The sequence below is a fragment of the Eriocheir sinensis genome, chromosome 12 (assembly GCF_024679095.1).
Source record: "Eriocheir sinensis breed Jianghai 21 chromosome 12, ASM2467909v1, whole genome shotgun sequence".
NCBI classification, from domain to species: Eukaryota; Metazoa; Arthropoda; class Malacostraca; order Decapoda; family Varunidae; genus Eriocheir; species Eriocheir sinensis.
Window position 1 is genome coordinate 17,703,660 of NC_066520.1, and position 15,393 is coordinate 17,719,052.

The following is a 15,393-nucleotide window of genomic DNA, read 5'->3' on the forward strand; positions in this document are numbered from 1 at the left end:
TGGGGTTGTCGCGAGCAGATTGCCACGGCACTACAATCTTCACCGCCGGCGTCCTGCGGCCCCAGCAGCCCCGCACCGGCGTGCCTCAGGCTGTGCTCGTTCGGCTGTGTAATCAAGGTACGGCCACGAGCAGGATGCACCCTCCGCCTCTATCGGAAATTACGTACTGGTGACCTGCCATGCAAATAATTATGCCTGCATGATTTTGAAGAATGAGGCAAAGGCGATTAAGTTAATCTCAGGAGAGATAAAGCAATTTTCTTGCAAAACACGGGAATGACAGCGTGCAGGGATGTCACACTGTCGCTGAAGGGGAAGCAAGTTTTTTTTTTTTTTTTTCGCACCCAGTTCCTTTCAACGCACCTGTTCTTGGCATGCTGTGAACGCCACCGTCAGGAGCTTGAGCAGAGCTACTGGTGTGCGTATTCATTAGCTCATCTCTCCTGCCTGACTACAGTGTGAAGTTGTGGAGCCCAGGGATGACAGGATAAGAATAATGGACGACAAGGGGCTGTTTGGAAGGCTTAGGGGGAGGATGTGGGTGTCCAGGGAAGTGGCTGGAGGAGGCATGGTATCAGATCCCAGTGTGTGTGTGTGTGTGTGTGTGTGTCCTCTCTCCGCTCCCACCTGCTTCCTCAGCGCATCCAAACAAGAAAATCACTACTCTTCCTCCTCCTCCTCCTCCTCCTTCTCTTCTTCCTCTTTCTCCTCCTCTTCCTTCTTCTCTGCCCCGCCCATCCTTTGCGTACAGGAAGTGAAGCAATCAGACAGGTGAAGCTAAGCCTGTGTGTGTGTGTGTGTGTGTGTGTGTGTGTGTGTGTGTGTGTGTGTGTAGTGGCGTGTGTTATTAAATCTCCCCACCACGTCCTACCCACCACGTCCTCCCTACCACGCCGCTCCTTGCCTCGCCACGCCCTTTTCCTGCGGCAGCCTCGAGTTCGACGTATTACCATTTTCCTTTGGCACCCTTTAGGAAGCACGAGAGGAAGTGTTAATGTCTGTCTGTCTCTGCCTCTGAACCATGACGCATAATAAAGGTAAATCTCCCTCGGGTCTGAAAACACTCGGCATTTAAATTATACAATGGCTCAGTTTTTTTATTGTTTAAGTACGAAAAGTGTCGGTTAATGTCTATCTCTGAGCCTTTATGTGTTGTAAAGAAAATCCAATCAAGTTTCCTGATCTATGTAAACACAGTATCCTTATAAATTCAACGTTGGCACAATTTTTCAATACGAGAGAAAGTACCAACCAATGCCTTCCTACCTCTATTAATGGTATTCCAGTTTAGATACCAGGCTCTTGAAATCACACGGAATGCTGCTGAATGACCCTAGAATCTTTACAACTATGTTTCAAGAGGTTAATTGTTGAATATTCACCCGAGTTTGCCTCAGTTTACCTCCATCGGCGTGTCAGGAGCTGCACAGACCGGCTTGATAATAAATCCTAACCAGATACACGAAGTAATATGAAAACCAACCGAAACTAAACAATTTACAGTTTGCAGCGTCCTTTCTCCCAAGTTTTCGTTCGTTCTCTGCTCTATCGTTCTTATTTTGAAGGTGGAAACTGTAGCCACGTCAGCTTGTTACAGCCTTGGATGCTCGAGGCGGTCAGTCCATGGTCTTTAAAGAGCGGCCGAGGAGAAAGACCAAGCCGGCGAAGCGTGACCGGGACCTTTAACACACAATAACAGCCTCGTGACGGGACTCCCTTTTTGAGCTGAGCATCGCCCTTTAGGTGGTTTGTAAACATGTTGCCAGGGGGAGCAGATGGCATGATAAGTCCTCCCGTCTATTATTGCTTTTTTTTCCCCTTTTTCTTTCTTTCTCTCACACACACAGACACATGCCATCCGCTGCACCCTCCCTCACAAAACAGTGGGTCGAGGGGAGGCTTCTTTGAATCGGAATGGTTGTAACCTTGAGGTCCTTATTCTTAATCACTTCGTCGCCCAAACACACACATTTGACAAGGCTTTCGTAAGAGTGGTGGGTATTTCCATGGGTAGTTTTATGACCCTGCTGCTAGTTTGGGCCTCCCACAGGTTAAAAGGTCATCTAAAGGGTAAATTAGGACTTCGAATTTTCATTGCAAGCTTCGGGGAAGGCTTAAGGTGATGGCTCTGTTTCTGACCCTACGTGGCATTCGATTTCTTTCCTGGTGATACTGACTGGATTCTCAGGAATGTTCAATGAGAACCTCGAATTTTCATTGCCAAGCTTCGGAAACTCTAAAAGGGATGACTTTCTGTCCTTACGTGGCATTCGATCTCTTTCCTTGTGAGATGGATTGCAGCTTTGGATTTACAGGAAGGTTCTACAGCATTATTTTTCACTTATTCTTGTACGGTTTTGTGCATGATTGATATAGTGAAGTTAGTCTCAGTCGACTGCTAAGCGTGAAGGCAATGAAAGTTGATATGACTGATGTTGAAGGTGGGAGATTTTACATAAGAGATACTGAAACACGTGTCAGGTCCTGAGCTTGAGTTACTACGTTCGACAGGTGAGCTTCCTGGACGGTCGCCCCCAGTCAGGTGTACCAGGCCTGTACTCACTGAAGAAGAAAAGTTTTTGTGCGCCTCTCTTCCCCGGACCCTCACGTAGACGGTGTGTTTCCCTACCTCATGCCATTTTTTCCCGACCATAACCAGAACTTTCATTTCTCCGTACGTGACCCGCTGCACGCCTCTATGACTCCACGGCTGCCTCTGTAGGGGAGGATGGATGACTTGGTTTGATGTGGTGGATGCAGTGGCCCATTAAACGAGCAGCAGCACAATTTAATCTTATAAAATCACGATGATGTCAAGATAAAGAAAACATTGGTAAATAATTATCAGATACAAGATGGAAGCTGAAGTTTTCATTTTTCCTGCAAGAGTGACGATGATGGGGTCAGTTTGCACATCATAAAGCCTCCCTACGCCTAAGTCATATAAATAATCTGATGTTCAAGCTCATCCTAACGCTGCCAGCCTTCCAGGACCTCGAGATGATAAGTCTGACGAACCTGAGGCCAACCAACACTCCATAAAGCCTTCCTACGCCTAACTCATATGAATAATCTTACGTTAAAGCTCATCCTAGCAGTACCAGTCTTCCGGGGCTTCGAGATGACAAGAAAACGAACCCAACCCCCTCGAGGCCAGTGTACCCACCGCTGCCGGACGCGGAATAACAACAAGGCCATTCATCGGTACCCTTGTGCGATGCGCCGCGAGTTTCTTTCTTCGTAGCCTCTTCGTTGTTGCTGAAAAGAAAAGGACGTGAAGAATACAATGCTCTGTCTCGTGTTATCAATGTGAGGAGCTTCGCCACGTGCCCTCCTCGGTGCCCTGTGCGTGCTGGTCGTCATGCCGGGGTGAGTGTGGGCCAGTGGGGTGAGGGCGGCACCGGCACCCGCTGACCCACTCCTCCCGTGCCCCGCGGCCCCCGAACAGCCCCTCGCTGCTATGTAGGCACGTAGCAGGGGTCATCATGGTGTTGGCTTACCGGCTTGCCTTTCCCGTGTACTCTTTGTCTTCATTCTTCCTTTCTTTCTCTCCTAACATCTCTCTTCCCCTTATCAGGCCCCGTTTTCTCCACCCCAGAAGCCAAACTCAGCTCATCTGTTGTTTATCATTACACCACACAAACGTTTTCTTATTGGTCTTCATTCTTCCTTTCTGTCTCTCCTAACATCTCTCGTCCCTTTCTCAGACCCCGTTTGCTCCACCCCAGAAGCCAATCACTATTATCTCCTGTTGTTTATAATTACACCACACAAACGTTGTCTTATTGGTTTTCATTCTTCTTTTCTTCCTCTCAACATCTCTTTTCCCCTTCTCTAACCCCCTTATCTTCACCCTAGAAGCCAAACCCTCTGCTCATCCGTTGTATATCATTACATCACACAGACTTTATAAGAACATAAGAACATAGGAGTCTGCAAGAGGCCGGTAGGCCTGTACGAGGCAGCTCCTCTGAACCTAAGGTCCCATATAGCTCCCGTGTATCTAATCCCACCTAATAACGCTGTCCATGAATTTATCTAATCCATTTTTTAATGTGACAATTGTATTGGCACTCACCACATGACTGCTAAGCCTATTCCACTCATCCACCACCCTGTTTGTAAACCAATTTTTGCCTATGTCCCTGTTGAATCTGAATTTATCCAGTTTAAACCCATTACTTCGTGTCCTACCGTTCTCTCTTTAACAAAAAAACTTATGTGAATGTCTCCCCATAAGCTTCATCCATTTATAAACCTCGATCATGCCTCCACGCACCCTTCGCCTTTCTAGAGAATGCAAGTTTTTTCTTTTTTCTTTCCTCGTATGGCAAGTTTTCTCTTCCTCCTCCTCCTCTGCACCGATTCTAACATTTTGATATCCATTCTATAGTAAAGTGACCAGAACTGAACCGCATAGTCAAGATGAGGTCTAACTAATGCTAAATATAGTTTGAGGAAGACATCGGCGCTTCTGTTGCTTACGCTCCTTGAAATAAATCCCAGTACCCTATTTGCTCGATTTCTAGCTTGAATGCATTGTGCCCTTGGACGGAGATCAGAGCTCACTAAGGCCCCTAAATCCCTCTCGCACCCAGACCTGTTTATGAGAGTGTCATTTAAGCAATAGTTATTTGAGGGGTTGTTCCTACCCACACTCAGAAAACTGCACTTCCCTACATTGAACTCCATCTGCCATTTATCCACCCAGTCATACAATCTGTTTAGTTCACCCTGGAGAATACTAGCGTCCTGATCCGACTCAATTACTCTACCGATCTTGGTATCACCTGCAAACTTACTAACATCACTACTAATTCCTGTATCTAAGTCATTGATATAAATAATAAACAAAAGTGGACCTAATACCGAACCTTGTAGGATCCCACTCGTAACACATCCCCAGTCAGATCTTTTACCATTAATTTGCACTCTTTGCTTCCTATTGCTAAGCCACGCCTTGACCCAGTTCAAAACTACCCTCTACTCCGTGAGCCTGTAATTTAAGTAACAGTCGTTGGTGAGGAACTTTGTCAAACGCTTTACTTAAATCAAGATATATTACATCATAATTTTCATCTCTGTCAACCTCCTCAAATACTTTAGTGTAGAAGGACAAGAGATTGGTGAGGCATGACCTACCTTTTGTGAACCCATGCTGCGAGTCGTGAATTAAGCTTTGTTTCTCTAAATGCCCCCGAATGTTCCTGGCTATTATGGACTCCAGCATCTTGCCTATAACCGATGTTAAGCTAATTGGGCGATAGTTTGAAGCAACTGACCTGTCCCCCTTTTTGAAAATCGGCGTCACATTAACTACTTTCCATAGGCTCGGCACATAGCCAGTATTTACCGACATCTTAAAGATGTCGGTTAGCGGGTCACTGAGTACAACACCTAATTCCTTTAATACCCTCGGAAATATCCAGTCAGGACCTGGCGACTTGTTCTTCTTAAGCTTATCTATCTCATCCTGAACTACTTGCCTGGTAATGATTATATCCCTCAATTTACCGCCATCCCCGCCCTCGTACACCTGAACCCTTTCCGGTATAGTCATTCGATCCTCCTGTGTGAATACTGAAAAGAAGTAGTCGTTCAACAATGTACTTAAATTTTCGTAATTTTCTACTAGCTCCCCTGTGTTTGTTTTCAGCGCTCCAATTTTCTCCCGTGTTTTTGTTCTATACATCTGAAAGAAGCCCTTGGGATTACTTTTCGCCTCATTTGCTACTTTGATCTCATAGTTCCTTTTTGCTATCCTGGTGTTTTTCTTAACTAATCTAGGTAGTACGACGTACCGGCCCCTGAGATGTGTTTCACCATTCTTCATTTTCTGATAAATTCCCTTCTTTAACCCTATCTCGTGTTTATTTATGGTGTATTCTTTATGGTATTGGTCATTGAGGCAATGCTCATGGTCATCGTTTTTCCTCTCTCTCTTAACATCTCTCTTCCTCTTCTCTGGACCCTTTATCTTCACCCTAGAAGCCAAACACTCTCATCTACTTTTTATTACTACATCACACAGTTATAGTATTGGCCATCGATGCAACGCTTTTTTATAGTAAACAGCTCAAGGGGCTATAACAAAAGGAAAATAAAAAAAAGCTCGTCCAGCACTACTATAAAAACAAATAGAAACGAACGGCCATAAGAGAGATCAGTGTCGGATGGAGAGGTTTCTTGGTAGTCCCCTCTGGAATCTGCTTCCCGGGACTTTCCTCCGCTTTGCATCACCTTCCATAACGCAGGTGTCACGGGGTTACATCACGTCCTGGCACCGATGACGAGCACCTGAGAGCCATAAGCCCGACATTATCCTCACTCGCACGTGACTAGAACTACGGTCCTTGACATATGCAGACACTTTTTCGCTCGTCGTCGTCATCCGTGGGTCGTAAAAGCGTGTCTGTGTCACTAGAGCAAAGGACTAGAGCGAGGCGAGGCACCGGAGCTCAGACGCGATGTTTTGCAAGTCAGGTTTTGTGCACCACGGCTAAGACGACAATGTTAAGACTCTGCTTGTTTGATGCCAGATACCCCATAATGGAAAACAGGTCAAGAAGGAAAACGGACGAATATAATGAAATAGAGCGTGAAGAAGACGACAATGTTTAGAATCTGCTTGCTTGATGCCCCATAACAGTAATAAAGTCAAGAAAGAAAACGGATGAGCATACTGAGACAGGGCGTGCAGAACAGTCATTTCGTACTATTTATAACAGTCCCAAGCGATGAATATGATGAGGCATAGGGCGTGAGGAACAGCAATTTCGTGGCATTTTTGACAATTCTAAGCCGAAGGAGAAAAGCGGACCCGCATAAAGAGACATTACACGAGGAACAGGAACAGTCATTTGAAGTATAGAGTATTGAAGATGAAGTATAGAAAGGGTTGGAATGCTCAGAGAAGTAGAATGAACGAGTACACGAACCCGACACCCTTGCCAACAGTACGTATAAGGAATCGTGGAGTTTATAAGGTAATAGAGGAAGAGTTAGATAGCTTAAGGAAAGTAGGGTGAACCAGCACACCTGTCAACCCTTCTAGCTATGCGCATAACGAATCGTGGTGTTTATAAGATAACGAAAGAAAAGTTAGATTGCTTCAGGAAAAGAGAGTGAACCTGGACAGTTTTCACCCCTCCTAATCTATGCATGTGAGAAATTCTGGGGTTCTTGAGGTAAAAAAGGAATAGTTGGGTTACTTAAAGAGAAATAGAGTGAACGCATGCTCAAGTCAACCTTCTTACCTATGCATATGAAGAATTCTGAGGTTCATGAGGTCAAGGAGGAAGATTTGGGATCATTAGAGGTAAATGCATACACCTGTCACCATTCCCGGAGGCCTTGAGGTGTAGTGGTTGAGGTGCATCGTGACCCCTCCACCACGCTCCCCAGGAAGGCGCGTACAACAATGGGTGGAGTGATGCATGCAGTTGTCATCGGTTCTAAGGTCCGCATTCTCTGACGCTTCCGCCTCTCACAAGAAAATATTTACAAAGGCCACAAAGAATAGTCGGGCTCTCATGAGTTTTTTTTTTTTTCCGTTCATGGTGCAGAAGCCTTGTCAGATTTTCACTAGGGTCATAAAACTACTCATGGAAATACCTAGAACCTCTACGAAAGCCTTATCAAATGAAAGTGTGTTAGCTACAAAATGTTTAATGGTATGGACCTCAGGCTCAGTTTGAACACACCATTTTGAGGCCACTTCAGAAAGCGCGTTGAGTAGATTTTGTGGACCGGATACAATGAGGGTTGAAATTAATATGCCCGACCATTAAGTTTGAGGTATTATCAGAATATCAGCAATAGCGTTACTTTTACTCTCCCGAAGAATCCTCGGTTTGTGTCGAAATGCTTCTTTTTCCACACCATATACATTTATTGCCCGTGGAAAAAGAAGAAAGGGAAGAAAAGAAAGAAGAAGAATGGTCGCCGATAGCTTTGTCTCTAGAGATACTGTGTTAATGTCCCTTGGAATCGCCTCCCCCGCTGTGCCCTCCCGCCGCCACCACCTGGCTGCTGGCGCCCTTGATGATAACACTCACAGGTTGTGGCGGAGGCGGCGGCGACGCGACCACAGCTGCCGCCCCCTCTGCCCTGGTCCCCGGCGCCCCACCACCAGCCCGCCAGCGACCAGCTTTCACTCGGGCCGGCGCGCAGTGTTGCTCTAATGGGAAGACACTGAAACCATGCCGGGGAAGGCCGCGGGGTCACGCCAGGGGGACAGGTTGTACGTGGGTTTTTTCTTTATCGGAAAGTCAAATAGAAAATGTCACGTCGCTTCTGATTGAAAATGTAGTGTTGTTTTAATGTGCGGAGGACGTTAATTGACCTAGATACGAGTACTGGACATGCTGTTAACGGAAATGTCGAGTATGTCTTTTGATTGAATTTTATGACATCGCATTTTATTGACTAACGTAATGAATTGAGACTGAGGAATGGAGGAAAAGAGGATGTGGTTGGCTGATAAATGGAGAACCTTTTTTGTTTATTTATTATTGGGAAACTAGTGAATAATTACACACTTCACCAAAAGGCCTCGTTTAAAATGGTTTCTCCTTAGACTTCGGCACTTACGTAAGAGTTAACCGCAGCGATTTGTGGAATTTAGTTAAGACCTCGCCTCAAAACTTCCGCCGTAACCGAGTTTTATGCCGGCAAGGACGAGTCAGCCTCCTGTAGATATGGAAATTGTTCAAAGCTCTTGTTCACCAGTAGTAGTAGTAGTAGTAGTAGTAGTAGTAGTAGTAGTAGCAACAGCAGCAATATTTTTTTTTTTTTACTGTTATTGTTATTATTGCCACCGCCACCACAACCATTACCACCACCACCATCACCACCACCACCACCATTACCTCCACCTCCACTACCACCACCACCATAATAGTCACCATTCTTGCCGCAATTAGACGCGTGCCTTTTCTTTCCTGCTAAAGCTTTTCCTTCCATTTATTTTCCCTCGTTTTTCCTGTCTTAATCTTTCCTGTATTTTCTGGGTCACGCGGGAAACTGTTTTCTTTTTCACTTACTTTGTTTTCGTTTTCTTTCTCTGTTTGCTTTCTTCGCTTTCTTCACTGCCGCGGGAAGCCATAAGATTTTCACCCTGTGCTTCATACATTCTTAATTAAGCATTACACTAAATTCGCCTTCCTTTTAGCACTACGGTATGACTATGCGTAAAGCTGAAACCGAGATAAACAATGATAATGATAAATAGAGAGGGATTGATATATTGATTGATACAATAATTTTCATCTGCTGTAGTGAAGATCTTTGTCATGTTAGAGATAATTAGCGTCTAAAGATAAACCTTTTAGTGCCTTGTTCTGCTGACCTGACCGATAGACGAGACCCTTATACTGATGACGGAATTTTCTCTTATTTCAACGCCTATATCGGTGACTGCGGTAGGTTTCAGGCTCAGCAATGGCACTAATACACTGAAACGTTACTGTAGAGAGGGCGGTTGTAGCCCCTTGTCATTGTCGGAATCAGAATTGTCCGAAGACGAAGTGGCGTCATCGAACACTGCGTCGCCATCCTTGTAGTCGTCGTACAGCCAGGCAGCATCGTCGGACATGTCAGTAATGGCCTCAGAGTCCGTATCCGTGTCACTGGCCATGGCATCGTAGTAAGACATTTCGGCGTCATCCGATGTTGATTCCGGATCTCCGCCAAGCTCCATCGTCTGCTGATTGGCCGTCTCGGGGGCCCCTCCGCCTTGGGACCCCTCGTTCAGGGGGGCTTCGGCCACCTCCAGGGCATCCTCGGAGGCAGCGACCCTCGCCGCCACGAGACACGAGCACAGCATCAGAACCTTGAGGAGACTCATGATTTCTGGAATTGACAGAGATATTTAAAACATCCAGTAACGTCCCCGACAAGTCTGGTATTGTTTTCCAACTCGGAGTGTTGTGGTAGGACCGTTACTTATGTTGTTATCTCCCTCCTGACGCTGTCTTGCCCGGCAACCGTATTGGGGGACCTTCCCATGAGCCGCCGCCTATTATCCGTCTTCTTGATGAATAATGCATTACTACGGAGGTGAAGTGGTTAATTTGGTTCAAAATTTCCGATCAATCACCCCTTTGCTTTATGAAAGCATCTCCTTTTCCTCACCAGAAGGAACCATTAAATCCCCTTGCAGAAGGGCATGTAAAATGGGGAAAGACGTGGCTGTGGGACAGCATTTCCCAAAATACGTGAACTACTTCTGAATCAGTGAGCGATTATTCAGATAGAATGATAAATGAAAGGACTGCTATACAGAAAAATAGATACACTTACGGGTACTAGTTGTATGACGTATTCATACACCATTGGTCATGCTAACATTAAATCTACGGATGTTGCTCATAACTCAGTCGATTTAATTGTAAGTCCAAACATATATTAAACTCCCATTTAGACTTGTCGTAGGTGTGTTCCATCGTGTGCTAAGACCCTTCTCTTCTCACCCTCCCCCCCCCCATTTCCTCTCTCCTTTCATCAACACACCACAAAGTTTGACAACCAACTCTGGTAATGTTGATAAAAGGAGGTAACAGCCAATCAGACAGACAGACAGACACAGACAGATACACTTTCCCCCTTTCCCTGCCCCGCACACGCACACAAACAAAGAAGCAAACGAATAAACAAACACAACCAAACACACAGATCTACGAAGGGAAAGTCTAATTTCAGCCACGTTCGTCACGCAGCCACAAGAAAGAGGGGAAGGCACGTAATGAGCGCTTGCATGGACCAGGCAGCGATCATTTACATAGCTCAGGTTTTCCCTTTCCTCCTCTTCCCTTCCCTAATGTTTGGTCACGATTATAGACGCCGCCGCTTTTCCCCGCTCGGTTTTTGTCGTTTGCAGATAAATGTACTTAGGGATGACACGGAGCACGACTGATAATGGAGCGGTGGTATTTTTTTTATAGTACGGTTTATCTTGCATTCTAGTCCAGCTTCTTACTTGCTTACTTTTTCTGTGTGTGTGCGTGTGCGTGTGTGTGTGTGTTAGCGCCGGGTCACCGTGAGAAGAAAAGAAAGGAAGGAAAAAAATAGCAAACGGAAAATCGTGTATCGGGAAGGTATTGTACACGATTGAAGACTGTACTGAGGAATGCGTGTGAGGAAGAAGGTAGGTCACCGTTGAAGAGAGAGAGAGAGAGAGAGAGAGAGAGAGAGAGAGAGAGAGAGAGAGAGAGAGAGAGAGAGAGAGAGAGAGAGAGAGAGAGAGAGAGAGAGAGAGAGAGAAGAGGTCACAGTGAAAAGAAAGGAAAGCAGGAAGGATTTAAACGATGAGTCACTTTGCCTCTACGCACCTGTCCGTCTGTCTGTCTGTCTACATGAATCTTCCTACCTGTCAATCTACCTTCTTACCTGCCTTCCTGTCCATCTTACTATATACTTGTCTTTACACTTTCACCTGTCTATCTCTACCTGTCTAGCTGTTGTGTGTGTGTGTGTGTGTGTTTGTGTGTGTGTGTGTGTGTGTGTGTGTGTGTGTGTGTGTGTGTGTGTGTGTGTGTGTGCTGCATCTTCTAACTTCCTGCTTGAATCCTAACATTGATCATCCTTTCATACTTACATGCGGAGGACAAATTCTTATGTATATGTGTCCACTGCACCGATACATGCAGAATACATTAACCCCCCCCACCACCCCCACCCCCACCCCCCCACACACACACACACACACCGTAGTTGTTGTTGCTGTTGCGTTATTTTACCCAACCTATTAACCATTCGAAGACTTGGTACATTCCCGTGTTTTCCTGTACTCCAAGAAAAAGCAGAACAATGAGATTAAAAGCAACATTACCCATACGCACCTGAGTCTACTTTACATGCTCAAAAACATTTTCAAAGCACTGTAAATATAGACGTTTGGAATTACGTCTATTCCTCATGTAATTGACTGCTCCTTCGGCCACCTCTTCGGATTCTTTACAGGAGCAGCGAGTAGCGGCCTTTTTTTTTATTGTTGTTTCCTTTTTTTGTCCCCTTGTGCAGTCTCCTTTGCTTTAAAAAAAAAAAAAAAACATACGCTTTTTCTAACTGCTATGCTCACCGGAAAAAAAAAATAATGATAAAATCGACTGCCATTCACTTCAAGCAGTCGACGCGTAATGGATTCACGTGAAGGAACGGAAGCAGGTACACGTTCACAACTTTCCCCAAATGCATGCTGACAAAGTAAACGCTCAGGAAATGCTGCCACGTATATTAGAGCACTGAAGGACCATAACCCCACCATGGACCATTAGTGTGTGTTGAAAGAGGAGGAAACGCATGTGGGTGGAGTCTTATAGCAGCACCATGTAGCCCTTTGAAGCGTAGAGTGTGTGCATGGTGGGTTTTTGTACATGTGAAGGAAATGGTGTGGTAGTTTCCCGAGGCAGCGACTTCTGAAGGACAGTCTGTGTGTGTGTGTGTGTGTGTGTGTGTGTGTGTGTGTGTGTGTGTGTGTGTGTGTGTGTGTGTGTCTCAACCATTGTAAAAAGACGCTGGTTGCCCAAGATCCCTGATTCACCTTTTTTCCTGGAATCGTAGACTGGTGCAATACTGATAATGTACTGCTTCCTCGGCATTTCCCTTCTTATTTATTATTGGTTATTATCTCCCTCAGTTCCTTAACACGCATAATAATTCACATGTACCTAACTCTTGCATTTCCTAACAAGTCACATTTTAAAGTTTTAAGTCATAACCCTTTTTTTCTTACCTGTATTTTATAACATGTCATTTTCATTCCTTTTTTGGGAGAAACTCAAGGGCAGCACCATTTTATTAACAGCCTCATTTCATAACAAGTCACATCTCAGAGTTTTAGGCTTTAACCTTCTCCCGTTTTATTCCTTGCTACCTTTTCTACCACGTTATATTCTTTCGTTATATTTTTTTTCCTAACACATGCACATCATAACAAGTCACAACCCTCATAACCCCTTTTGTTCCTTCCTTGCTACCTCTATTATCTAACATGTCGCTCCTTCGTTACAGAAACTCAAGGGCGGCACGACGGCGGTGGTGGCACTGGTTCGGGAGAAGCGGCTGGTGGTGGCGTGGCTCGGCGACTCCCAGGCCCTGCTCGTCCGCCGCCGCACCCCCGTCAGGATGGTGGAGCCCCACAAGCCCGAGCTGCCGGTGAGTGCTCGGCGATACTTGACTTATTAAACATCGTGCTTAGTCTTCATTAACAATACAGTGGCTGATTTGTCCTTTTTGACCCGTTTTTCAAGACGTGGTTATTTTTTTATATAACTTTTTTTTCATGACTATGTTTTTAATATGTCAACATACCTCTGTAAAAGCCCAATACTTCTAAATAACTTTGTCTCGAAAATGTGATTAAAAAACGAACAAACTAGCCACATAACTATCAATAAAGACTAACACGACGTTTTAGATATCTACCTTCAAGACTCGTAGGCCCATATTATTATTGTATTATGTGTTATTTTCACCTGTAGCTTTATGATTTTTAAGGGAATGGAGTAAGAGGTTAGTGGACGTACACGTGGCAACTTTTTATGGGGTTTATTTATTATCTTTCTTCTTTTTAACATTTAAGAATATATCAAAAAGCCTTTTATCTCTACTCGTGTTTATTTACTAGATTTCGTTCACCTCGACACGCGGTAAATTATGCAGAGTTAATACCTAAGTCTGGCTGCACAAGTTACGTCGTATTGTGAGACGTTAATGGCGGTTTTCTTATGCGTATTCAGGGCGTGAATCATTGGGGTCCCCCAAGGTCTCGAATCCCTGTTATTTGAGATTTATTACTTCCAGAGAGAGATAAAAAAAGAGATCGTCGGAGTCATATTTTCTTTTCAGCAGCCAGACGACCTTCGTCAATAGAGGCTTGACATTATAACGATCATTCCCGAAACAAATAGTAATAGTAATAATTGTAGTTAAGATAATAGTAATAGTAACACCATCTGCAACAATAATTAGAAAAAGAACAATGAGAGTAACCATAATAATAAAAACACAACTTCTTTACATCTTTTTGAAGGCTCCCAGTAACTGTTTAGGCGGAGAAAGTAGCTAAGCCGATCCTGAATGAGGTAATAACTCGTAACAGATTTCTCTAACCTCGCCGCTGGCCGCCACCCGGGAGCCCAGAGTGTCTTGTGGACGCCAGGCTGATGCACACACTCCGCTCTGGCGACTCGTGTGTAGGAGAGTCGCCCCCTAGACACTTGCAGGGCTCAAAGGATAACAGAGACAGACAGGGACAGAAACAGTGAGGCAGGTACAGAAACAGAGTCAGTACCTGAGAGAAACAGGAATTGAGACAGAAGGAGACAGAAAGGGATATGAACAGACACAGAAACAGGCAGAAACAGAGAGAAACAAGTATACAGAAACAAAAGAGAAAGAAAGAGTTAAGTAGACTGACATAGGAAGGAAAGAGAGAAGGAGACATATAATCAAACTGAAGTAGGAAGGAAAGAGAGAAAGGGACAGAGATAACCAGACTAACATAGAGAGGAAAAAGAGAAAGAGACAGATAGATAACCACCCTTAAGTACAATAGGAAGGAAAGAGAGAAAGACAGAGATAGCGATACTGAAATAGGAAGGAAAAAAGAGACAAAAAGCCTGACTGGAAGAAAGAGACAGTAATCGTTAAGAGAAACAATAAGAGGAGGAAAACCAACGCTCTTCATTTGACTATAAATCCACACGTATAAATCTTGTTGGGACTTAAATATCGTTACGTGGCAGCTGTTTCGTGGGTTTGAGATCCAATGTGAGGGTTGACGAGACTGTGGTTGGGTAGCGATGGGTGGAGGTGACGTGTGTATATGTGGGGGTGTGAAGGGGAGAGGGGGTGAGGAGGGAGGCGAGGGTAGATAAGAGGGGTGGGGCAGGCTTATAGTACTGTGGAATGGGCGTGGGCGTGTGCGTGAGTAAGGGCGTGAGGAGGAGGAGGGTAGGGGAGAGAGGTGGTGTGTGTGTGTGAGGGCGGGGGAAGAGGAGAGGACTGGGGCGGGGCGGGGGTATAGAGGGGTAGGGAGGAGGAGGAGGAGGAAGGGGAGGGGCAGGGAGTACTACGGCAGGTGTGCTCAACCGCCCTTACATCCGGCTCACCTGGATGGCTCTGCTCTGGCAACACTTTTTCATTGATCTTTGTACTACTTTTCCTCTCGGCTGTTTACTATGTTTTCCCCTACTTGGCGTCAATAGAAATTAAAAGATGAGGAAATACATAAAATAAAGAACATTCAAAGATAAACCAAAAGACTGAGATACAGGCATAAACAAGTAAGCATAAACTAAAGGAATATGAATAAAATTGAAAAAGAACAAAACAAAAGACAGACGAAGGTGTTAAGACATGTTGATTTCCATACTCCCCTTTTTGTTTAGT

At 44.9% G+C, this 15,393-nt stretch overlaps 1 protein-coding gene across 3 annotated transcripts in view; it reads left to right on the plus strand.

Annotated features, from left to right (window-relative positions):
* LOC126997517 (proteoglycan 4-like) overlaps positions 1-15,393 on the plus strand; it is a 291,843-nt gene that overhangs the window by 167,987 nt on the left and 108,463 nt on the right. For all 3 annotated transcript variants that reach the window (XM_050858650.1, XM_050858651.1, XM_050858652.1), the window contains one exon: positions 13,012-13,155. In XM_050858650.1, the coding sequence (XP_050714607.1) occupies positions 13,012-13,155 (144 nt within the window). The remainder of the gene's footprint in view (positions 1-13,011; positions 13,156-15,393) is intronic.